At 37.9% G+C, this 26,379-nt stretch overlaps 1 protein-coding gene across 1 annotated transcript in view; it reads right to left on the reverse strand.

Moving 5' to 3' along the window:
• The window catches only part of BABAM2 (BRISC and BRCA1 A complex member 2), a 200,740-nt gene that overhangs the window by 172,766 nt on the left and 1,595 nt on the right, over positions 1-26,379 (reverse strand). Inside the window, exons 2-4 of the mRNA XM_063304618.1 lie at positions 24,689-24,840; positions 19,405-19,481; positions 13,249-13,343 (exon numbers count right to left, since the gene is read on the reverse strand). Coding sequence (XP_063160688.1) covers positions 13,249-13,343; positions 19,405-19,481; positions 24,689-24,816 — 300 coding nt within the window. The 5' untranslated portion in view covers positions 24,817-24,840. The remainder of the gene's footprint in view (positions 1-13,248; positions 13,344-19,404; positions 19,482-24,688; positions 24,841-26,379) is intronic.

Here is a 26,379-nt window from a genome sequence, read left to right on the forward strand (position 1 = left end):
TTCTTTTATAAAGTTTTAAATAAATACCCGTCATAAAGCTGAAGACTTAACATGCCGGTATGGATTGACAGCCATACCTGTCATGTTCACTGATTCAATGTAGTTTATACATCGTAACGTTTCACATGCCATGACGCTGATGTGCGTTTCTGTTTGGGAGGGAGCTGCTGTGAGACCTTGTACCAAGCTCTGTATATGGAATCAGTACAATGGAATGTGTTTGGAATTAAGTTATCTGTTCAAGGACTTTTCCCGCAGACCATCAGAGACCGTTAGGAGCACCTGGGATTGTGAACTTGAGAAGATTCTATGGGGGGAGGGGTTTCATTTGCACCGAGGCTTTTTCAGTTTGAATTTGGAGCGCTTTAATCATTCTCAGCTTTCTCTGTGATCCTGCATACTATTCTTTAATAAATCAGATATCTTTGAATTCCTGCTCATGAGTCTGATAGTGTTTTAGAATAGGCAACCTTTACATAAAGCTGAGAATCCCCAAAGTTGTACTCTTAGCTCCTACCAAGATCAGTTTCTTGTGAGGGAAAATAGTTAACAATGGCTGAGTCCAAGCTCACAACCGGGAGACTTGAGGAGACGGCTAGCTTGATGCCCGAGTTGACGGTCAAGAGCGGAGAACTGAACCTCACCCCAGAACCTTCAGACTCCCGGGATGAATCGAGTTCCAATTCTGATGTGGAGGAATCTAATGATGGGGAAGAGCCAGAGCAACAGGCACCCAGCGAATCGCTCGCAGAGTTGATCATCTTGGATGAAGTAGGGGAATCCCAGCCAGGGACGTCGGGGGCGTCCTGGAAGTATTGGTTCCTGTTAACCTCAGACAAAGAATCTACTACGGTGTCAACAGAGAGAAAGCCGAACACGCGAGGGAGGGAGGACTCTCAAACACCTGAAAGACTAAGAGTGATGGAGGCCAAAATAGAATTGATAGAGTTTGTTGTTGTTTATTCGTTTAGTCGCTTCCAACTCTTCGTGACTTCATGGACCAGCCCACGCCAGAGCTTCCTGTCGGTCGTCAACACCCCCAGCTCCCCCAGGGACAAGTCCGTCACCTCTAGAACATCATCCATCCATCTTGCCCTTCGTCGGCCCCTCTTCCTTTTGCCTTCCACTCTCCCTAGCATCAGCATCTTCTCCAGGGTGTCCTGTCTTCTCATTATGTGGCCAAAGTATTTCAGTTTGGCCTTTAATATCATTCTCTCAAGTGAGCAGTCTGGCTTTATTTCCTGGAGGATGGACTGGTTTGATCTTCTTGCAGTCCAAGGCACTCTCAGAATTTTCCTCCAACACCACAGTTCAAAAGCATCGATCTTCCTTCGCTCAGCCTTCCTTATGGTCCAGCTCTCGCAGCCATGTTACTACAGGGAACACCATTGCTTTAACTATGCGGGCCTTTGTTGTCAGTGTGATGTCTCTGCTCTTTTATCGAGATTGGTCATTGCTCTTCTCCCAAGGATTAAGCGTCTTCTGATTTCCTGACTGCAGTCAGCATCTGCAGTAATCTTTGCACCTAGGAATACAAAGTCTTTCACTGCTTCTACATTTTCTCCCTCTATTTGCCAGTTATCAATCAAGCTGGTTGCCATAATCTTGGTTTTTTTGAGGTTTTTGAGGTTTAGCTGCAAGCCAGCTTTTGCACTTTCTTCTTTCACCTTCATCATAAGGCTCCTCAGTTCCTCTTCGCTTTCAGCCATCAAAGTGGTATCATCTGCATATCTGAGATTGTTAATGTTTCTTCCAGAGATTTTAACTCCAGCCTTGGATTCCTCAAGGCCAGCTTGTCGCATGATGTGTTCTGCATACAAGTTGAATAGGTAGGGTGAGAGTATACAGCCCTGCCGTACTCCTTTCCCAATCTTAAACCAGTCCGTTGTTTCGTGGTCTGTTCTTACTGTTGCTACTTGGTCGTTATACAGATTCTTCAGGAGGCATACAAGATGACTTGGTATCCCCATACCACTAAGAACTTGCCACAATTTGTTATGGTCCACACAGTCAAAGGCTTTAGAATAGTCAATAAAACAGAAATAGATGTTTTTCTGAAACTCCCTGGCTTTTTCCATTATCAGAATTGATAGAGTACATGCTAAGAAAGCTGTCTCTGTCACTGGAGGGGCAGGGGAGGCGCGGAGGAGATCCCAGCTTCCCGCAACCATCCCCCATCCTCCCATCCAGACCGCCAGCAAAGCAGGGCCGGAGATGGCTCCGGGACGAATCTCCACCCCGCAGGGCTCGATCACCAGTGTCCCCACCCTGAAGAGGGAGAACTACTGTAACCTGGGGCCCAACCACTCAAGTGGCTGCCGGTTCCACTCCAACCGGAGTGGGGGTAAGAGACTTTTCTGTCAAGTTTGATGGGGATCCAACCAAGTTATCTTTCTTTTCAACTAATGCTAAAAGTTATATGAGGCAGTTTGGAGCATGCTTCCCTTCCGAAGAGGCTAAGATAACTGCCATTGCCACCAAGTTGAAGGGTCGAGCGGCTGACTGGTATGTTCAATTAAGTGATGCTGACTCCCCTGCACTTGATTATTTCGATGATTTCATGTGGGCATTAAAGCTGCATTTTGAAGATCCTCTGGCCAAGGCAAGAGCTAAGAAGGCACTGAATGATCTTACCCAGGGCCAAATGTCCGTAGCTGATTACGCCCTGGAGTTTAAGGCTCTAGCTGGGAAAATTCCTGACTGGTCTCAGTCAACCCTAATAGAACGGTTTAAAGAGGGACTCAACCGGGATGTCCTACGGTGGGCGTTGTGTAGAGACGGCCCTGAGTCATTGTACGACTGGATCTGTCTGGCAGGGAAGGCTGAGCACGCTCAGCATACCTTCATGCAAACTAGAAAATCTGAAAAACCACCCGCCCCCAGTTGGGGCCCCTGTGTTATTCTGGGAAAAGAAAGATGGCACGCTTCAACTCTGTACGGACTATCGAGGGTTAAATTCCGTCTCTATTGTCAACAAGTACCCTCTCCCTCTCATGAAGGACATGTTAGCTCATTTGTCAAAGGGCAAGACTTTCTCCAAGCTCGATCTTCGTGAAGCCTATTTCCGCATTCGCATAAAAGCTGGGAATGAGTGGAAAACTGCTTTTAATTGCCCACTAGGATCGTTTCAGTACAAAGTCCTCCCTTTTGGGTTAGCAGGGGCACCCGGAGTCTTCATGCAGTTGATTAATGAAGTTTTACATGATCATTTGTTTAAAGGGATCCTGGTTTACTTAGATGACGTTCTCATTTACACTGAAACTGAGGAGGAACACAAATGCCTCCTCAAACAGGTGTTATGCAAACTTAGAGATGCCAAACTCTATGCCAAACTTTCCAAATGTGAATTTCACAAAACCCAACTTGACTATCTGGGCTATAGGGTGTCTGACAAGGGCATTGAAATGGACCCTGCAAAAATTCAGGCAATTCTAAGTTGGGAACATCCCCGCACCCAGAGGCAATTTCAAAGTTTCCTAGGGTTCAGTAATTATTATCGCCAATTTATCCAGGGGTTCACTGAGATTGCCTTGCCCCTCACTGATTTATTCCATACCAAGGGCTTGGGGGAGACACGTAAAGTAAAACACCCTGGGGCCATGCTGAATTGGACACCTGAATGCCAGGCAGCATTTGAAAAGTTGAAAACCCTTTTCACTGCTGAGCCTATTCTACAGCACCCTGATCCTGAATGCCCCTTTGTGGTCCAAGTTGATGCTTCTGACTCCTCAGTTGGGGCTATTTTGTTACAGAGGGATTCTGAAAATCACTTAAAACCCTGAGCTTATCTGTCCAGGAAATTTTCTGAAATCGAACGCCATTGGCATGTTTGGGAAAAGGAGGAGTTTGCTGTAAAAGCCGCTTTGGAAACCTGGCGTCACTTCCTTGAAAGCGCTAAATGCCCCTTCGAGGTTTGGACCTATCACAGGAATTTGGAAGCCCTCCACACACCCCGGCGTCTCAGTCCTAAACAAATTCGCTGGGCTCTGTTTTTCACTCGCTTTAACTTCCAGTTAAAATTTATCCTGGGAAAGAAAAACTTTCTGGCCGATGCTTTGTCACATTTACCTCAGGACCTTGACCAGGTGGCAGATGTGATTGGGACTGTTCTCACTGAACCACAACTGGGCTTGGTTGCTGTCACTCGGAGCCAGACCCATGCACAGGCAACCCCGCCCCCAGCCCAGCCTGGGAAGCGGAAAGTGCAAGTTCCTTGTCCGTTACAGAAGGACTTTCTCCAGGCACTGAAATCTGACACTTGGTTGCTAGCTAATAGAGACACTGTTTCTTTTGAATACGGTCTGGCGTGAGTGGAACATCGCCTTATGTGCCTGAAACATTGAGGGCTACTATTTTGCAGGGTTCCCATGATGATAAACTTGCTGGACACTTTGGTTTTGTCAAAACCTTGCATTTGGTTTGCCGCCAATTTTGGTGGCCAACTTTGAGACGTGATGTAAAAGACTATGTTGCTTCCTGTCCTGTTTGTGCCATGTCAAAATGTAAAGGAGGGAAACCACAGGGGCTTTTACAGCCAGTGGCCAGTCCTACCCGTCCCTGGGATGAGATTTCTATGGATTTTATTGTGGATCTTCCTCCCAGTCAGAAGAAAACTGTCATTTGGGTTGTAAAAGATTTTTTCTCCAAGCAAGCACATTTCATTCCATGTGCATCCATCCCATTAGCCCCACAATTGGCGCGCCTATTTCTCCTCCATATCTGCCACCTCCATGGTAGCCCCTCCCGTTTAGTCTCTGACCGCGGGACACAGTTTACTTCCCAGTTTTGGAAATCATTTTTAGAATTGATTGGCACTAAACAAGCGCTGTCCACATCGTCCCATCCCCAGACTGACGGTTCTACTGAGATTTTAAATTCCACTCTTGAACAATTTCTTAGAGCATACATTAACTACCATCAGGACGATTGGGTGGAGTTATTACCTTTTGCTGAAGTTGCTTACAACAATGCTGTCCATCAAAGTACCGGACAAACCCCTTTTCGCATGGTTTCTGGTCACAACTTTGTTCCCATCCCTGAACTGCCACAGCCCCCTTCCCAAACATGTTCTGCATCTGACTGGGCTGTTAAACTGTCTGATTCCTAGCTGGTAATTCAACAAGCTCTGGCTGATGCCCAGGCTGCTTACAAGTTGCAAGCTGATAAGCATCGTTCTTTACAATGCGACTTCAAAGTTGGGGATCAGGTGTATCTATCTACTAAATTTATCAAATCACCTCAACCCTCTAAAAAACTTGCTCCCAAATTCATTGGTCCCTTTCCTATTGTTCAGCTTATCAATCCAGTTACCGTTAAATTGGACCTGCCTCACAATCTGAAACACTTACACCCTGTTTTCCATTGCAGCTTGCTTAAGCCTATGCACCACTCCTCACGCTGGCACCCTCAACCTCCTCCTCCTGCTCCAAACATGACTGACAGCCAACAACACTGTGAAGTCAAGGACATCGTTGATTCCTGCAAACTTTGAGGCACCCTGCAGTATCTCGTCCAATGGAAACATTTTCCTCATCCTGAAAGGGTGTCTGCTCACCATGTTAACACTCCTGACTTAGTTAACTGTTTTCACCTTGCTTATCCTTTGAAGCCTGCTGCTTGATGTAATCTTTATTTTGGGGGGGCAATATGTCATGTTCACTGATTCAATGTAGTTTATACATCGTGACGTTTCACATGCCATGGCGCTGACGCGCATTTGTTTGGGAGGGAGTTGCTGTGAGACCTTGTACCAAGCTCTGTATATGGAATCAGTACAATGGAATGTGTTTGGAATTATGTTATCTGTTCAAGGCCTTTTCCCGCAGACCATCAGAAGCCATTAGGAGCACCTGGGATTGTGAACTTGAGAAGATTCTACGGGGGGAGGGGTTTCATTTGCACCGAGGCTTTTTCAGTTTGAATTTGGCGCGCTTTAATCATTCTTAGCTTTCTCTGTGATCCTGCATACTATTCTTTAATAAATCAGATATCTTTGAATTCCTGCTCATGAGTCTGATAGTGTTTTAGAATAGGCAACCATTACAATACCCCAGCAAGAAATGGAAATAACCTTTTTCCCATAATTATCTTAAGCATTACATCATTAATATTTTGCTAACTGTTCTGTAAGATAAAAGAATTTTCTCCCAAGCATCACTGGGCCTGAGGAACTTCAGTCACATGACATTAAAAAAACAAAAGGAAAGAAGGAAGACGGTGCTATTCGTTCTTCTCAAATGACATGTTTATTCTTGTCAAGTTGAACAATGTTGCATCAAAACTGAATTTTAATACTGTGAGTTCTAGTCCTGCCTTAGGCATGAAAGCCAGCTGGGTGACCTTGGGCCAGTTGCTCTCTCTCAGCCCAACTCACCTCACAGGGTTGCTGTTGTGGGGTAAATAGGAGGAGGATGGAGTATTAGGTATGTTCGCCGCCTTGAGTTATTTATAAAAATAATAAAGGCGGGATAAAAATAAAATAAAATAAATAACTTACCTACCCTAACACATTACTTTCAGACATGAAAAACCTTTAACTAAGTACCTATTTAATTCTAAAGCCAACTAGATTTTTAAAAACCACATGCAGTAAATAGGAGCCATAGCAGAAAAATCACAAAGAAAGTTTTTTAAAAAGTGGCAAACTATCCAGTGCAATTTTAATATATTCACACTAGGTTAGCACATTCATAAAACCCTCAGTAGATTGGAATTAATTTTTAAGCTTCTCCAGCCATACTTTAATTTACCATATATACTCACATATATCCACAGATATACTGCAATATACTTATCTGAGGATAATCTGACCCTTGAATTTTTAACCAAAATATCATGAAAAATGTGCCACCCATGGATACGCCCATCCTTGAAATTTTTGTATGCTTTAATTTTCACAATTGGCTTATCTGTTGATAATCCACAGATTATCCATTTTTATGGTATTTTGGTCAAAAATTCAAGGGTCAGCTTATCTGTGGATGGGTTTATACGAGAGTATATATGGGATATATGAGTAGTTTAAAAAAGTATTGCTGTATATACTTGTTGATAAGCCCATCCACGGATAAGCTGAACCCCTTTTGGGGGGCATATTTTGGCACCTAAAATTCTCAGTTTATTGACAAGTATATATTTATATCCTGAAGTTTTAATTACTGATTTCAGAATTGGCATTTAAGGAGGCGAAAGGGAAGCTGCTGAAGTCCTTGTATATAAGCAGTGTTTGATGAACAGCCCTTTGGAAGCCAGTGTTGTTTTTACTAAGATATTTACCTATTGAAGACTATTAGATTATTATTATTGGAGCAGTAAGAAGGCATGCTACTGACACCCAACTTTCTTAATATTTTAAGCCTTTATAATTTTTCTATAAGCTTTGCATAGAAACCTTACCTTAGTATGTCAATGCTGTAAGCCACAAAATACTCTCCACATTTCATTTCTCTAAACATACCCTTAAAATACATATTCTTAATTACTTACACTACAATTCTGTAGCAGAAGTAAATATTAAGATATAGTTGTGCCAATGTCAGTATTCCAGCTAGATGAGTAAACATACTTGTACTAGATAGAAGTTTCAGATCTTAATCACAGAGAAATACGGTATCACTGATTGTGTGGCACCACAAGGATATGGCAATATACACTGGCAGAAGCATCCTGCAGATGACTACCTTATTTCCTGGCACGTTCCAGGGCAGTTTTTTTGTCTTTACCACATGCCTTCAAATGAGTACCCTTCCAGGAAGTAATCTGTATACTTGAATTTGTAAGTTAAAGAAAGGAAAGGAATACATTTGCAACTTGGGCAAAATTTTAGAAAGGAATCATACAGTGCAGGATTTTTTTTATTAATTTGTATACAATTTTCATTTAAATTCTGCACCTATTGTTTAGCTATGAAATGTTTTACAATGTAAGATTGTCTCCATTTCTCCTCAGGTTGGTAGAGGATAAAGGAAGTAAATGGATGATAAAGACCAGTAAACTGATTAGGAGCAAGAAGTAGGAAGAATGTATCATTCTGAACTAGAATGTGTGGTTAGTGGTCTATCTTTTGAAAGTGCTATTATAAGACAGCATGAAACAAAGTGAAAAGTAAAGTTCTGTTGCCTTTGCCTATACACTAACACAGTCTTGCACACCACTGATACTCCCCCTGTTTGTAAAACAACCACATTTACTTGCTTTATTTTGGGTAAATAAAATTGCAAGTATTTGAGCTATCTCCAGAGTTTCACAACAGAAGCCAATTACTGCTCAGTTTCTGGTATTCCATATATTCTAATACAGTCTATAAGTAATTTATTATAATAATTTACTTTTATTAATAGGACAATTGTCTAATATACTTAGCATCTTTCTAAGTTTCAGTTCTCTTAGTATAAAAGGTAAAAGTTCTAAATCAGAATCTAAAGGACTGACACTAAAATGCCTTCCTAAAACCTCACAGATTATTATTCAAAGACTGCCATATGGAGGGAAAATCAGAGTCCTTGCCTGTTCTGATAAAGGTACAGATTGACCAATGGTAAACGACAGAAGCCAATTCACTACATTTATAAAGGTTGTTTTATTAGCCACTTTAATACATGCTTTATATGGATTTCCAAACCATCCAATTTACAAGCTTTAGGGAACAACAGAATGTACAGAAGTACATTTTCCCCTCTTAACCCCACTATTCATGGCAAGAAAGGAAAATGAGGAACTTAGGAAAGATTACTACAATTTAAGTCAGCATGAGGGAACTTATACCTTATTTCGTAGTACTGCAGCAGATAATATATAGTACAGTTGCAATCCTGAGACAGCCAAATTTAGTGCATGGACGCTCATCTCAATTTTGGCTCAAATGCTTTTATTTATTCAACCGCTTATAGCCTGAGCTATTAGGATAATATTTCTATACTCTCACACTATGCATGTGGTATGACAAGTTTCTACAACTGAGAAGTCAGAATAAGAAGCAATTTAGACCTGTCAATAAGAGAATAAGCAAATAGTTCCTTAATTAAATGGAACTTGTTTTTCTTAAGAATGTGCTTAAGCATCCAGGCTGCTGGAATATCTTCCAGAAACGTGACTTTGAAGAAGACAGCTTGCTACTGTTTTTCCTGGCTACACTACAGAAAACAGCAAGATCTTCAGTTAGTGTACTTTCATATTTTTAGGAGGAAGAATTAAGTGCAGTAATTGTCAAGGAAAATAAATGTCAAGAAATACAAGATATCAAGCCCTTTAGAGTGACTAATATTAAATTTAAAGCAGAGTTTATCTTTACTGATCACAAAAAAGATATAACTTCAGTATGCCAGCAAAATAAAAAGTAATTCATTTATGAGCTTGGGCTATAAAGGTTTTATTTAAATATTATGAAGCACTACTACACACCAAAACACAAAACAAAAAATTAACTTTAGTCATCACTAACATTTTCAGCTACATTCAATTATCTCTATTTCTTTCCATTGTGTCCAGTGCACAAGGGTCAAGGTTTATTGACATTTTAAGGCATACACATAAAATATCTTAGGGGTTGGCTGCAAATTTGCAGAGAGCAGAATTCCACAAACTAGATGTTCCCCTTGAAAGAAAAAAATATGATTTACTATAAATCCTCTTCTCCCTGTTCCAGAAGGTTAGGACAGTTTCCATAACAGGGCAAGAGGCAGCATCAGGAAATGCTGGAGAAAGTGAAAATCAAATTACTGTAAAGTAATATCCCCTGTGACTATGGGAGCATTTAATTAGCATCTGTGGGACAGCAAATCAGGATCAATATGTCCCTAAAAATATGAAGTATGAAAGCTACAGATATTATTTGCAAGCAGCTGCATCAATAAATAATAACTTGAAATCAATACTGGCTATTCCTTTTCACAATTCCATAGTTACCCTATCCAATATGTAAAAACAGAACTGAGTCTCTACTGTACATTCTTCAACATTAAAAAAATGCTATTTAAATGACCTTGATGAATTATATAGAACCACTAGTTTGCTGGTATTGCAGTATCTACTTTCATAAACTGATACATACTTTTCCAAAACTAACTATGCTTACCTAAAAGTTACTACTACTGAACGGAAAATTTACCTCTGAATAAACATACTTTCAAAGTAATAACAAGGAAGTCATCTCTTGTAATAAATATTCCTCCAATTCTTTTCCAATTACAAAATGCCTCAATCAAAGTAATATTTTGATTTATACTGCTACACATCCATATTCACACTGTTAATGTTAAACAGCTCCTGCATAAGAATTGTATTTCTGTTCCAAACAGACATTTTAAGTTAAAACAGGCTGGAAAATTAGATTATTCTTAAATGACACCCACTAATCAGCCAAATTTACAGGCATTTCTTTCTCTCTTGAAAAGGTACATCCCAGTAGTTTGAAACTAAAGGACAGAGTGCCACAAATTTATTGTTCGTAAATTACAGAAAGCGTATATAGAAATAGTATTGACTTGTATGCAAAGTGTGGTTGAAGATCAGTGAATTATTGCCTCCTAACTAAACTGAAATTGTGAAATATCTGTAAGAAAGAAAACTATGTTAAAGTGCAATTGTAAATTTATTCTGACCATGTTTCTTTGTAGAATATATAACAATTAAATACTATATTGCTTGAGTAAATACCTCTAATATGAAGTCCCCCCACTGTGAGTATATTAATAGAACAAATTTATTAAATACATGCAAAATTAGAGGATCTTTTTTGTGATGGTGCTTCAGCTCTGGAATTCTTTCTCTAGTTAAGTGTGACTAATACATTATATTTTTTGCATCAGGCCAAGACACTTCATTTGCCCATGCATTTTTAACTGATAAACTATTATCTTTGCTGATTTGTTCATTGCCTCTCATTTTTTATTATAATTTGATTAAATATATCTAATAATTTTTAAACATGAAATGTTGCATCTCATGACCATGAACATATCTATACAGATTTTTAGAAACTGTTGTTTTAATATTCATTTTTTTTTTAAACAGTGCTATGAAGCATAGTTGCATTCATTAGATACAATTCATGATTATGACTGATGGTCTCTCAAATATATTGATTTATCTGGTGCATTCATTATCCACTAATGTTCTAAAGCAGAAATTGCAAGATCAGGTTTAATTTATAGTCAACAACTGAGTAAAAAATTATTTGTATGTTTTATATACATCTCCAAAAGTGAAAGACCTAAGGATCTCACTTTTTAAAATTAAACTGAACATTCAGGGAAGGGCAAGCTCTTTCAGATCCCTTTCTGACTGCAGATCTGATCACACACTTTTGCTAACGGAAGATACATACAATATAAAAGAAAGCAACTCTAGAAAGCATACTTATTGCGTGGCAAGTAGTGTTGCAGTGAACAAGGTCATCACCAACACAAATAACCCTCAAGAAAGCATAAATGGACTCCACCTTTTTGGACAATTTTCATCCTCTATCCAACTTTCTCCTTTTAGGGAAGGTTGTTGAGAAAAAATTGTACTGCAACTTCAGAGAACCCTGGAGGAAGCAGAATATTTGGACCCCTTTCAGCTGAGTTGGCCTTAGCATGGGATTGAAACAGCACTGACTGATGATTTCTGGTGGCAGCAGGATGGAGGTAGTACATCTGTATAGGGTCTCCTTGATCTCTCAGTGACTTTTGGGTTAGGAGTTGGGGGCACAATCTTGTGCTGGTTCTCCTTTCTTCCTCAGTTAGTGTTGATAGGGGAGGAGAGGTTGAGCCCACACCCCTTGTTTTGTGAGGTTCCTCAGGGTTTGACACTCCACTCCTCTTTAACATCCACATGAAGCCCCTGGGTGAGGTCATATGACACCACAAGGTGAGATATCATCAGTATGCAGATTATAATCAGTCATAGATCTCTGACCCAAGCCAGCCAAGTGATGCTGTGGAGGTTCTCTCTGTGTCTGGAGAATGTGGGGGTCTGGATGGGGAAGAACAGGCTTCACTTCAACTCATGCAAGACAAAGTGGTTCTGAGTTGAGGGCCTCCTGGATCTGGTGATCTTCTGTCTTTAGTTCTGGATGGGGCTGCACTGCCTTAGACAGAACCGGTGCACATTTGGGGGGTTCTCCTGGACTCATGACTCCTGTTCAAGGAACAGGTGGCAGCCATGTCCAGGGGGGCTTTTGCACAATTCCACTGTGTACCAATTATGGCCATTTCTGGATCAGGTGGCACTGTGCATGGCCACCCATGCACTGATCACCTCCCAACTAGGCTACTACAATATGCTCTACCTGAAAATGCCCTTGAAGAACATCCAGAAGCTGCAATTAGTCCAGAATGCAGCAGCAAGAGCAATTATGGGCATACCTTAGTATACCCATGTTACATCTTTGCTGTGTGAGCTGCACCGGCTACCAACATGTTTTCATGTGCAATTCAAGTAATCTGGCTGCACACCCTTCATGGCATGAGGCCAGGTTAAAGAACTGCTTTTCTCCGATTGTCTCCACCCATACCATTGATTAAAGAGTGTCATCTGGCAGGACCCAGGAAGTGTGCTATTTCTGTAGCAATGTCTGCTTTCTGTAACACCATTCCTCCTGAGATTAGATTAGCCTTAGACTTTCTGACCTTTTGCTAAGTCCTTAAGATCTGGCTTCTCTTTTGGGAATGGGGGTTGGGAGAGGTTTGAACCTGTGAGTTAAAGGAATTTTTTGTTGACTGGGTTATCCTTGGTTGCCATTTTTCTTTTGTTTTATAAGTGTTATTTATCATATCCTGTTACTGTACTGTACACAACATTTGTATTGTGTTAGTCGCCCAGAGCTGCTTATGTGAGATGGCGGTCATATAAAGGTAGTAAATAAAATAAATAAAATAATAGATGTAAAATTACATATAAAACAAATATAGTGTAAGATAATGTTCATGCACTCAGTAATAATGAAAGACAAAACTCTTTTAAGGTTAGCAACAGTTTCTGAGTATCCAATCTTGTTTATTTTCCAGTAAAACAAAAATCTCAGGGTGATTAACAACTAAATACCAACTGGTAAGATGGCAAAATACAGTTAAAATACATAATACATCTAACTAACAAATTTGAGCAGTAAATAATTTACTCCCGCCACCAAATCCCTAATGGAACAGGTAAGCTTTGCATGTCATCTAACAAAATACATGCAGTTAGGTTGACACACTTATTCCAGAGCTTGTAGGGTCACAGTTTAAAAGTAAAGCATAATAATAAATGACTGCAGAATATACTCACATGCAAGGCAGAAGGATCAGGTAAAAATTCAGCATCCTCTCCAAAGATAAAGTCAGGTGGCAACTCAGGATAGTGAGCATTAAAAATTATATCCCCTTAAAATAAGCAAACAAATAAGAAAAATAATTTATCGTCAAAGAAGTCAAACATTGGCTTTGAAGATAGCACTAACTTGGTGAGCGCTTTCCCCTTCTCCAGTCTTGGCTTCTGTACTTGCTTTGTTTCAAGAAGCCATGAATAATATTAATCACAGTTTGGACAAATGTTAAACTACAGCTAATATAAACTAGCAGGCAAAAGCTTCTGAACTCACAACAATGCCATACTACAAGATGGGAAGCATGTACTGTATGCCTAAGGCTTATTGTGGCTTGTTCTTCTACAGGTAGTCCTTGACTTCCATCACTAAGTGAGTCGCACCCAATTTTACAATCTTTTTTGCTGCAGTTGATAAGTGAATCCAGCTTCCCCCATTGACTTTGCTTGTTAAAAGCCCCTTGGGAAGGTCACAAATGGTGATCACATGACCCTAGGATGCTGCAACTGTAGTAAATAAAGTACATGCTGGTTGCCAAGTGCCCAAATTTTGATCAGGTGACCGTGGGGATGCTGCAGCAGTCATAAGTGCAAGAACTGGTTGTAAGCATGGCCGCAACTAGGGGGGCAAGCGGGGCGCCAAAATGACAAAATAGTATTTGTATACTAAATGTTTTATTAATTTAATGTATAATTGTCATGAGCACTGATGGTGAGCAGGAGGGGGCCCCTATCCAGTGGGGAAAACGCATGTGTAGTAAAGAGAATTTGAGCTGTCATTCAAAGAGACACAGAACAGACCCGCCTTGACTTTTGGGGTTTATTTACATGGGTTTTCTCACGCTTCTTCAGTTTGTTAGGATTTTCTGTCTACTGTAGCAGTAATAAAACACTAGAGACCTATTCCTCGTCTCGGCGAGGTTCCTGCCTGTCAGGACAATAATAGAATAATAAAACTTGCTAACACCTCCCTCACCAACCCATCGGGGGGCCCAGAATCCATGTTTGCTCCAGGTGACACAGACACTAATCGCGGCCCTGGTTGTAAGTCACTTTTCCCAGTGACGTTGTAACTTAGAACACTTGTTAAATGGTCATAAGTCAAGGACTACTTGTACTGCTAAAATCAAGTCACTTTGAAAAAGAAAATTTCAACACCTTATAAAAAATCAGTCATCATTCAATCTAGAACTCTTCCTCGATTGTTTAAAATCAATTATGTTAGGGGACTCTTAAAAATGAAGTTCATACTGACGAAACTATGATACAATTTAGTAAGAAACACCTGTTTATTCACAAGATTAAGAACACAGGTCTGCCTTTGAAAATTTATTTGGAAACAGCTGTTGGTCCAGAAGGTAAAACTGTACTACTTATGCTCTGAATCAATGCATTGTTCCAAACATTTTTTTTTTAATTTTGGCTTTGCAGAATATGTAAATCTAGGCTCTATGGGTGTAACCAATGGTTTATTCAGGAGCTAGGCAATCACTCCTCATCCAGGAACCAATACACTCAAATAACCCAGCCATTCATTCCTGATTTGTCTCCAACTAGTTTTGCATTGTAACCCCTCGCAGAACACCCACGTTGATAAGTCTTCAAGCCCTTGCTTCATATTCTGGAAAAAAAATACTAGCTTCATCACAAAAAAATTAATGTTTCATCTACTGCTCCCAGAAGCGACAATATCTAAATATTACAAGTAAATGACTGACTGTACAGCTATGCCTTCAAAATGCCAATGATTAATGCTCTAAAATACCTTACCTGAATTTGCAGCATGACAGCTGCTACAATTGATAATCTGCAAAAAAAACTGTTCTCTTAAAAAGAGGATGTAGTAGTACCCACAAAGGAAGCATGCCCTCCTGCTTAGAACCAAACCATGGGCACATTTTCTTATTGCAACATTTCTGTGGCCTTCCTTCATTAAATTAAATCTGTTCTTAAAAGATAACAGCCATACATCAAGAAACAGGATGTCTGAAGTTCCTGTACACAGCTGTCTTTCAATGACTGTTTCACCTATGGCCATTATGAAACTCTTTTGCCGATTAACAGACATTTTCCTCTAAGTGCCTTCTTCACTATTAATTAGGAACTATACTATTTCTGCTTGTGCACAGCTTTCAATCTATATTGTTTCTACCTAGAACTTGCCATATGTAATATTTTTCTGGGGTATATAATACGAATTTGTATATTCATAAAGCCATAGCTCTAAAGAATGTTGCAAATTATGCCACCATATTAGAATTTTCTATTTTAGCTTCATTCTGAGATGTAGATTAGCCAACAATTTACAATATGTCACCCAGACAATGATATGGATGAACAATGGTTCTGCTTTCTCCTGTATTAACCAAGCTCTTGTTTCGATCATATTATTTGCAATTTTCTTGTTTTAAATTAAGCTGAACGAATATAGAAAAGTCTCATAAGGGCAATAAACATTGAATACATGAAGTTTACATTGTCATTATGCAAATGACATAGTTTATATCAATGAACAAATAACACAAAATGATGCAAATGACAAGATTTGCCTCATTAGCATAACAATGTCACTGCAAGTGATATACTCTGACTTAACCGAGAGACAGAATTCTAGACATCCATCCCTTCACCTCAATTGGAAATTGAGATTTCACGATCTTTATAGTTTTAAATGTACCAAATATTATTAAAATATTCAAATAGTTCTTGTATGCTTGATTTGACTTGCATTTGTATCATCGTGTGTGTGTGTGTGTGTTTTGAGAATTGCCTTGCCATCTCAACTACTTTGGAATAGCAGCTTGCCAGCTCAACTGTTGTGCCACCTTGTGACTCATGCACATTCAGCAATCTGATCAACAATTCCTTGAGATTTAAACTGGAATTCAATTTAAAACTTCAATAAGTTATTCACCATGGAAGGTAGAAAAGATGAGGTATAATGCCCATCCTATCTGCTTTCTCTGAAGTATGTTCCTTTCAAAACATTTAGACATACTCTCCAAAGAATATAGAAATATAGGAGTAGAATCATGCCCTAAAGCATGTTCCTCAAAGATTTATTAATTTATTTGTTTGTAGGTCACTACAATCACTAAATAACTCTGGGTGGCTTTACATACTACGGTTAAATTATTAAAATATTCAAATAATTCTTGGGTGCTTGATTTGACTTGCAATTGTATAATGAAAATGGAACATTAAATCATCCTCAACTCCTTTCTATTGCACAGGGGGTGGTAACCTTTTCAGAAGAAAAAGAAAGTAAGATATGAAATCTTGCAAGGTTTCCAAGCTTTTGGGGTTCTCTTCTCCCAAGATTTCAGGTGAAAACACTGAAATCTCAAGAAATTTGAAGATCTTGTGCTAGCCATCTACCAAAAAAAAAATGCTTGTTTTATGGCAGACATTCTAATATATTTTCACACCAGATTTAAGTGTTTCAGCTGTTGTTTGAAAGACCATACTTTTAAATATTATGTAGCTAATAGTTAAATATATAGGCGATAAACTATATAGCACATGCTATATCTGATAGTACTGTAAAATGTTGTATTTTAAAAACAAACAAACCTTTAGCCATTATAAAAATGCAAACTAAAGAAATGAGTTTAAACAACTGAGATATCCAAATCTAGGTCATAGGACTAGACAATATTCCCTTTTATGTATTCTCAATATCTACATTAATACAGATAAAAACAGCTGTAAACTCTGTGGCAAATATAGTTTACCAATTTATATTAGTATAATATGTTCTTATTTATATCTCTTGGTACAAAATATTTCATAGCATACAAAAAATTTGATACCCCAGAACGTTGCCCAATTGGTCCAGAGCAGATCCTACCAATAAGTGGGAAACAGGAAGACTCTAAACTGTCTTCTATAAAGTAAATACTGGATTTAAAAATGGTTCATATATGAGGCCCAAGGAAGTCACTGATGGCTGCCGTCTTGATCTCAAGGATGCCCTTCCTATTAATATAGGATTTGGCTTGTTTTGACTTGTTAGCTTTATTTTGTTAACATTTATGAAATTTTCTTTGATGGATGGATTAGTAGATAATGGATAACCTACTAATGTGGCATAAGTATATTGTGATTTTATATTAAATCTGAAGTCTGAATTAGAGAAATACTATGTTCTTTCTAGATAAGCTACCTACAGTATCCAGCTATCTTGCATAGGCCATAATTCATGAACACTAACTCCTTCAGTACATTTGGTCCTTTACAAACATCAGTATGGTGTATATATATAAAAATTAAAGCTGTACTTCCATTTTATTGATTTCTCAATTTATTTTCTATATGAAACATCTGACTAGCACAATTAACAGCTGCAAAAATCTCTACAAAATATAATACATCATATATAAGCAACAGAACAAACTCTAATAGTGGTAACCCACAAAACCAAATTCTATTACACATGTAAGATGCCATGCTACATTAGATGCCTCCACCACTGATTTAATGAGTTATGATTGTAGTTTACGGGTGATTCACTATCCACTTCCCACTTGTTTTCTCCTACTGTCTTAATAAAATTTTCTGAGTTTTATTATTAGGCTGATGCATGTCCATGAATATAAGTGATGAACTTTTATCAAATGACTGTTCCACAGAAGCAATGATACTTGCCACTGTATAAAAACATCACTGTTGGAATGGAAACGACATATACAAACATCTTCATAAAAACAAATACGATGACGATTTCCCTTAGATTCTTCAGTGGGGCTAAACAGAAGGTACAGCTGCTCTGGAGTAGCAGTGGAGTGGGGAGACTACGGCAGTATCACGTGTCCTGCTCTTGCTAATGTACATAAACACACAAAGAGTTATTTCTGAAACAAACAGAGCCTAAAGACTATGCAGGAAGCAGCAGCATACCAGTGCAGACCTTTAATTGTTGAGCTAATAGAATGAAGGCTGATTTGCCTAGGACCTTGGGACATGTGTTCCAAGTCAATTCCCTCCCACATAATGACATCCCTCACTCAAGCAGAGACTGGATTCACATATCATGTTAAGCTATGGCTTGCTTAACCATGCCTTACTGAATGAATTTTTGTGTTCACATCGTGTGCTAAGTTAAAATGAAATATAAACAAATCACATGTTAACAACTTAGCATGAGTATGGACCCAGCCAGAAAGTCAAGATTTTTTTTTCAATCCTCAATTGCTACTGCTGCAGCAAAGCAGAACTGACAGTAAAAATGGAAGAACAAGAGTAAGTTCTAATTTATCTCAAACAGATAACAGAGGTAAAGAACTGGCCTTGAAGCTCCTTCCTTCCCTCATTTGATCTCTGGTCCCCAGCAAAATTGCTGAAGCCCAGCTGTTTAAATTGTTTGGTTTCCTACTTAATTCCCTTTTTAAAGCTGTCTAAATTGGCTGCTGTCACATTCTAATTATGAGTTGTGTGAATACCATTTGATATATTTTCGTTGAGCAACAACCTCAAAATCTCTTTCCTAATTAGCCACCATCAACTGAAACCCCATCAGCATATATATGAAATCAGGATTATTTACCCAACTTTCTCACTCTACACTTGATTACAGAAACACATTTGCAGTTTATCTGCCTGTTCACTCTGCTTACAGAAATCATTTAAATTCTTTACAATCTTTTTATCTGTTTGTTTGTTTGTTTTAACCATAATGAATAATCTGCTACAGTCACAAACTTGGCCACGGCATTTGCGTCCTAGGGAGGTGTCTACTTGGCCTTAGCCTAAGGCTGGCTGGACCCCTGCATGCAGTGAATATAAATTAATTAATGATCACTACTTGAATACAAGTGTTAAAAGAAATAATAATAATAATAATAATAATAATAATAATAGCAGCAGCAGCAACTACAACTAAAAAAATTACTAACACTGTAAAAATTAAGTAAATAAAAAGATGTTCACTTGATGGGAAAATAAAACAGACATCAGGCAACCCTCTAAAAGGAATGTGTTCAACAAATGAGAAAAAGCAGAAAAGTGTTCTACAGATGAGAAAAAGCAAGAAAGACCTATGTGCCAGAAACTATTAGTTTACCTACAGAATCAAAGAGCCAATGAAGGTCCACAGATTGTTTTAAGGTATTAAGTACTTACATTTTAGTGTTTCTCCAGCATATGGAATATGCAACTTAAATCGATCACAGCTGGGCCCAAGAGTTAATGATGTGCAGCTACAGTTAAAAAAAAAAAATACTAAACTGAGTTTTTATTATAATTTTAGGTGCTACTCACATATTTTAGCTACATAAAATAACTACTGTACATTATGTACTTTATTGTGTTTTTAAGTATTTTCTACAATTATATATTTTACTTGTTTTGGTCTGTTAGCATTAGGGATGAAAAGGTGGGGTACAAATTGGCAGGCTGTGCAAAGCAAAATAAATTAGGATGAGCCCATCTTCTCAAAAATATTCAAGCAGCTGCAATTACAGCTGCTTCAAAAGGTTTCCCCATCTGTAGTATATGCACAGTCAAAACCTCCGGTGGGACTGTCAATGCAAGCACACTCAAAAACGCATAGTTTGAGATAGTGTTTGGAAAAGCCATGCTGACCATTCCAGAGGATGCAGCTGGTTTAATGCTTGAGGAAGAATGCTTTGTTCATTAACCTCACAAAGCATCTATTTCAAATGCTCTGCATAACCCAACAAATTGCAAATACTGTTTGTAAACGACTGCATATATTTTTATTTATTTCACATTCTACAACAGTGTATATATTTTCATTTATTATTACATTTGTCATCGTTGTTGTTATTCTATTATTTCAGATTCTACAACAATAGCAGCACGTAGATTGTCTGAAATGAGTCTGATTACTTTGTAAAGTTGGTACACAGGTTTGTTTTGTCTTTGATCTTGAACTAACTCACAAAACAGGCAAGTAAAAGTTTCTTGGAAGTCTAAATATAGATTTGTCATACATTTTTGTTTTTTGTAAATAGTAATACCTTTTACAGATAAAATATTGGTGATAATAAGCTTTCATTTGGACTCATTTTTAAAAATAATAAAATATTTTAACTGTTAACCATCTAGATCACTTGTTGTGTTTGTTAATGACCCTCATAAAAGCCTCTAATTTTCTGTAGCACATACACTGTGATAGGCCCATGTAGTCTTTTGGGAACCACCTATACCCTGAGGAATAACATGGAATTAGAACTGTTGATTTATATAAATATTTAAAAACAACAACAACAACAGAGCATTGCTGAATATAGAGTTAGAGTTTAGAGTTAATTCTTATATTAGTTAAATTAGAAGAAATAAAATAGAAATTTAAAAATTTAAAAACAGAAATTTAAAAATGCACTCACATAAATTTTTCTGCTTTTATACTACACAGAAGAAACCTCTATATAATCCAAGTTAGCCTTGATTAGCCTATGCCCTTCCACTGGTCACTGAGACTGCAATCCTATATACTATTTTTCTCTTATTGAACAAAGTTCATTTTTATAAGAGACCACTCTGAGGATTCTCTCTTGAGAACTATTAAAAGGGAAGACCTAAAATCAATGCCAGAATGCTCTGACCATGGCCAATGTCTTGCTTAGTGCTATGCAGCCACTGTGTGTTTCCAACTAGTGAATGGTTGGGGAGATCTGGCAGTGAATACAGAATCCAAATCAAAGAGTAAATAGCCTACCACTTCAGGGAACAATCACAGTACTAGAAACTTACACTGTACTACTAAATAGGAAATTTCACATTTAGATTTTCCTCAACAAAATTATTTCTACTATGCACTCAAATTTATGAAGACATCAGATTTTACATCAATTTTTCTTGCTTTAGGCCACACACTGATGAATTCTAACATCCATCCTAACAATGACAAATATTATTAATGATATTTCGTTTTTCCTGTACAAGTTTCATAGCATGTGACATAAATCCAAGTTGTTGTTAGCATTTGTACCGCTTGGTTGCAGGGTACACACGCTCTTGCCTAGTTCACACAGGAACAGGGTACACACGCTCTTGCCTAGTTCACACAGGAACACACAACACGTATGTTGTGACAAGGGGTTTTGTTGTTCAGCCAACTTGTCGCAGAGTCTGACACTGATTAGGGCTGAGAGGGAGTGACTGGCCCAAGGTGGCCCAGCTGGCCTCTGTGTCTAAAGGACTAGAACCTGAGTTTCCCCACTCCTATCGCAACACCTTAACCACTATGCCACACTGGCTGTCTATATGAATCTAAGAAGACTACTGAATACAAGAACTGTTTCAGATTTTGCAAATATAGCATTTCCTTTTAGTCTGCTGCTCAGAATCGAAGGGAAAAGGATATATCTGACATTATAATAAAACAGTTATTTAATAATAACAGCAATCTTAAAAGCAGCACAAAGTATTTTTCTAGGCTGTTAGAGTCTGCTTTCTAAAATATTTTACTATGCTAAAGTGAAAGCTGACAGCATACGCAATTGCATTTTGCCCAATTATTTCTGTTTGAGGAAGCTCCACAGATTTGAAAAATGGCTATTATCTGAACAACAACAAAAGACCCACTCCAGAAAAATTACCAAAATACCTGCAAGGAGCTACAAAAAATGCCAAGAATAAGGAAATAATAATAATAATAATAATAATGAGGTAATTTTAGCAAGCTTATGCCAAGATGTATGTGATATGTAAAAGTATTTATCTATGCCTTCCTTGATCATATACAGCATATAAAAACTGCCTCTTGCATGTTTTTACTATGATAGCATCCAAAGAGTACTGGAAGTATTGTAATTTTAAACCTTATTTACCCCAAAAGGAGAAACAGTTTTGCAGAACAAAATTTCTTGACAGGAGCCTGACAACATTATTTGTTAGTTTTCAGTTCATTTCAGTTCAATATAATAAGCCCACTCCCAACCTTAGCTTTAGCCCATGCAATTATAATACAAGAAGGGGCTGCTTTTGATGAGCAACTTACAATTTGCTTATTATATCAATTATGGGCACGCAAGTTGACTGCTCATTTCCAAGGCAGTTCAAAGTGGAGGGTCTCTACTGTTAAAGTCCTAAGCAGTATACTGTAGATGTCTAAAAAACTACTTCTATCTGCAGAGATTCTCTAGAAGAGAACTTGTTCAGTGTCCTGCTGCAGTTATAAACCCTACTGGGTCATTATCCATAAAAGTACTCTTTCAATAACGGAACCTAGACTTAAAAAGTATGCCAGGTTCCTTCTTTGCTCATTTTTAGAAATCCTGCCTATAATTTAATATTGAGATGTTTATTTTTCCTGGATATTGGCCTACTTTCTTGATTTAAGTTAATACTTTTAATTTTTGTTTTTTTATGAATTTATCAATTTTACATATACTGTGCTCCTTATTTACACTATGAGCATTATCAGTCAACTTGGGTTGACTATAGGAAACTGCCTTATACCAAATAAGACTATTCATTTAATCATTATTGTCAAGATTGACTGAAAACTGCTGTCTAAGATTACACACTGAGGTCTTTCCCAATCCTATCGAATCAAGAGACTAAATGTGGCACTTTTTCTATGCCACATCACAAAGGGGAAGACCTGCTTGTTTTCATTCCATATCTGACCCCACTGACATTTGAGCATTTCTTTGTCAAAACAAAATATATGGGCCTTGTAAATTCTCTGGAAAGTCTTAGCCATGACCCAAACCAAGAATACCACCAACATTTCTCTTATCTACTTTGGATGAAGGAAGGCAGATGTGAAATTTTCAGTCCTAGTGACTGAAAGCACCAGATGAGCCTTTTGTCAGTGGCACCTAACAATTCAGTTTCTTCTCCTTTGTACAAATAGCTACGGGAAGACAGCAGAAGCCATAGCTGAAAGGTGCTCTACTTATTCAGGAAGGAATACTTATCAGATGTGCCTTTCTACCATTTTCTTAAGCCATTGACCATGTAACTGCCAAATGGCCTTTCAGCCTTTCCACCAACTATAGAACTGAGCAGATGACAGGTATTACTAAACAGCACAGGAATATTTTTAGGCAGGAATACCTAATAACAGAAACTCTCCCAACTTTTTTTTTTTGAGAAGTGCTATTAACCATACTCCACAAACCATACTCCATAACCATACTTACGAAATCTAAAAATAAATAATTTTACTTCTCATGTTAGTATTATGAATTCCCACTTAAATAAAACATCAAGATTATGTATTATGTGGACCATGAGTATCTAAGAACATAATCTCAATTTTGGGACTCAATCCCATTGTTCTTTGTGCCTGGTATCACCTTGGTTAAATAGACTCCATTTTGCTCTAGCTACTGTATATGCCAAAGCAAGCATATGAGGTTTTAATCAGTTTATCAATTCTTACTCAGATAAGGCATATTCAAAACCATGCTAATCACAGACTGAGAGTGCAATATAAGTCATTAAGTAACACATGACATGTGGAATATGACCGAATCAGAGCAACTGCAGAGGTCTACACAAATCAGTTTTAGCATGATATAGTATATAGAATAAGGCAATGGATCAGCACTAGGGAGATCAGATTCAAGCTTCCCCTCAGCCATGGAAGCTCACTGGGTAACCTTGGGCTTGTCATTCTCTCTCAGCTCAACATACTTCAAAGGTTATTGTTGTGCAGATGGTATACAGATGCCATACAGATGGTTTGCTGTATACACCAGCAGGCAGACAGGCAAGCAAGAAGACCAAGCTTTGGGAAAATATTCACCCAATATTAAAACAACTAGTCACCTAAAATAATTCCTACTTTATCCTAGTAAGAAATGAGAACATTATACTGAGACAATATGCTCAACACTTTGGGCTCACTTGTGAAAATAAAATACTTGGAATGACTGATGAAAACTAATTTCAAATTTCATCACCACCATAAATCAATCAAGCAATCAAATCTTACTCTTAAGTGTTCTGCACAAACCAGGAAATCTTTAGAGCAGGGTTTCTCAACCAGGATTCCATGGAACCCAAGTGTTCTGTAAGAAGTCACTAGGGGTTCCCTGGAAGATCATGCTTTATTTAAAAAAAATATTTCAAATTTGGGCAACTTCACATTAAAGTTTCATTCTTTATTTTTAGTTTAAGAACACTGTTATGCCTATATACAGGCCTACACATGAAACGAATATAGTAATTCTGTAACTTTTGGCCTGTATTTGAGCCTGAATGTGCAGGGGTTCCCCGAGGCCTGAAAAATATTTCAAGGGTTCCTCCAGGGTCAAAAGGTTGAGAAAGGCTGCTTTAGAGATATGAAAAATAGATCAGTAAGAGCTTCTTTTTTTTCTTCAAATAAATGGGAAACATTAAAAGTGTTTATATAAAGGTATTTGAAAATCATCCTTGGGAATATCATCACAGGAACATAATTTGAATTTATTACAAGACAGCTTACCCAGATTTCAGATCAGTAATCCTTAAACAGTTAGTTGCATCCAATCCCACTTTTCCATTTCTGACCACATTGGAGATCAAAGGAGAAAGTGATGGAGAAATTCTGTTTAAGGCAACTTCAGGAGACATGTTATTTGCAAGTTATATTCAACCCTGCAAAGAAAATAAGTGAAAGTAAAAAAAAGACCAGTTCCATTTCTATATTATCTTTACATTTTAAGAATTCAAAACACCTCACAAATAGACACAGATGAAAAAAGATAAAAGCAAAAAACCTAAAGTAAAGAGAGGAAAAAAAGCAGAAAATTTACGGAAGCAAGGAGGAGCAAAGCCATCTAGGAAGACAGAGAGAGAGAAATTTGGGCAAGCATTTACTTAACTATACCCTATATGGTCTCTTTAAAATACACATTCTTACACATGGTTTGCTCAATTTGTCCATTAGTTAATTCTGATGGACAATGCAACTTGTGATCTTCAAATATGAACACAATTCGTTATTAGCTTGATAAACCTTCCAGTTTTGCTGCCTACCAAAAGAGGATCAAATGCTTGGCAGAAAACAGTATATGGATGGTTCAGTATATTGCAAGTTGACCACACCATAAAAATATGCTAAATAAAATAAAAATTCAGTGCTAGACTTTAAACAGTGCTCTTCTAATTTATCTTACAATGAAACCAGCATCAGCAATCACCAGCATATTTAGAATGGCTTGATTTTGCCCATTTTTACACTTGGCCAAAAAAAAAAAAGCTTAAATTATGGAAAGTCATACTGTATTTGAAATGGGTTATGCTGTGTTTATTCTAATTATCCAAATAAAATTACAAAAATGGGGAAAATTCAGGAAAGGAAGGTTAAGTAGATAGTTGTTGGCGATCATTTATTGAAGAACATTTCATATCCCACTCTTTTAAAACAGACACATACTGTGATAAATGATTTTCATGTGAGGCCCCCAGGACCCGGTGTCCTTGAACATACCTTTCATAAAAAAAACTCCTTTATGCCAAATCAACCTATTGCTAAAGTTGACTCATGCATTGTTAAAGATCCCTTTTTAATACTGATGTATAATCAAATAATAATAATAATAAACTTGTAATAGCAAGTTTACCCTGTAACTCTGTGTTTTGTATGTTTATTTTCAGAACTCTTTCACAGCTATATGAAAACTAACAAAGACAGCACACTATCCAAGATTATATGGGGACTCTGGCTCCTTCCATCCCATCCTCCCTGTCATGAGTAAGGATGGCGAGCAGGGGGCTCCCACCCAGACTGTCAAGCGCATGCGTAGCACTGAGGAACTGTTCAGCCATTCAAAGAGACACAGATCGGGACCGCCTTAACCTTTGGGGTTTATATGGCTGGGTTTTCCCACGCTTCCTCAGTTTGTTAGGATTCTTGTTAAGTACTACTAATAAATATTAGAGACCAAGTCATTGTCTCAGTGTGTTTCCTGGTAATCAGGACACTCCCTATGCTACCCTTAGACATCCTCCAAAAGAATCCTAATAATCAAGAAGAGATTTGAAAGTTGGCTGATCGTGGTAGCATCTACTTGTTCTTGGCTGATCCTGAAAAACTAACTCTAACTTGGTTATTATTTTGATGAGATCACCTCAAAATTCTGAACTGTAGGTTATAAGGGAAGTTGAGTAAGGGATATTTTACTTAGGGGGAGG

This window comes from Candoia aspera, chromosome 1, assembly GCF_035149785.1.
Source record: "Candoia aspera isolate rCanAsp1 chromosome 1, rCanAsp1.hap2, whole genome shotgun sequence".
NCBI classification, from domain to species: domain Eukaryota; kingdom Metazoa; phylum Chordata; class Lepidosauria; order Squamata; family Boidae; genus Candoia; species Candoia aspera.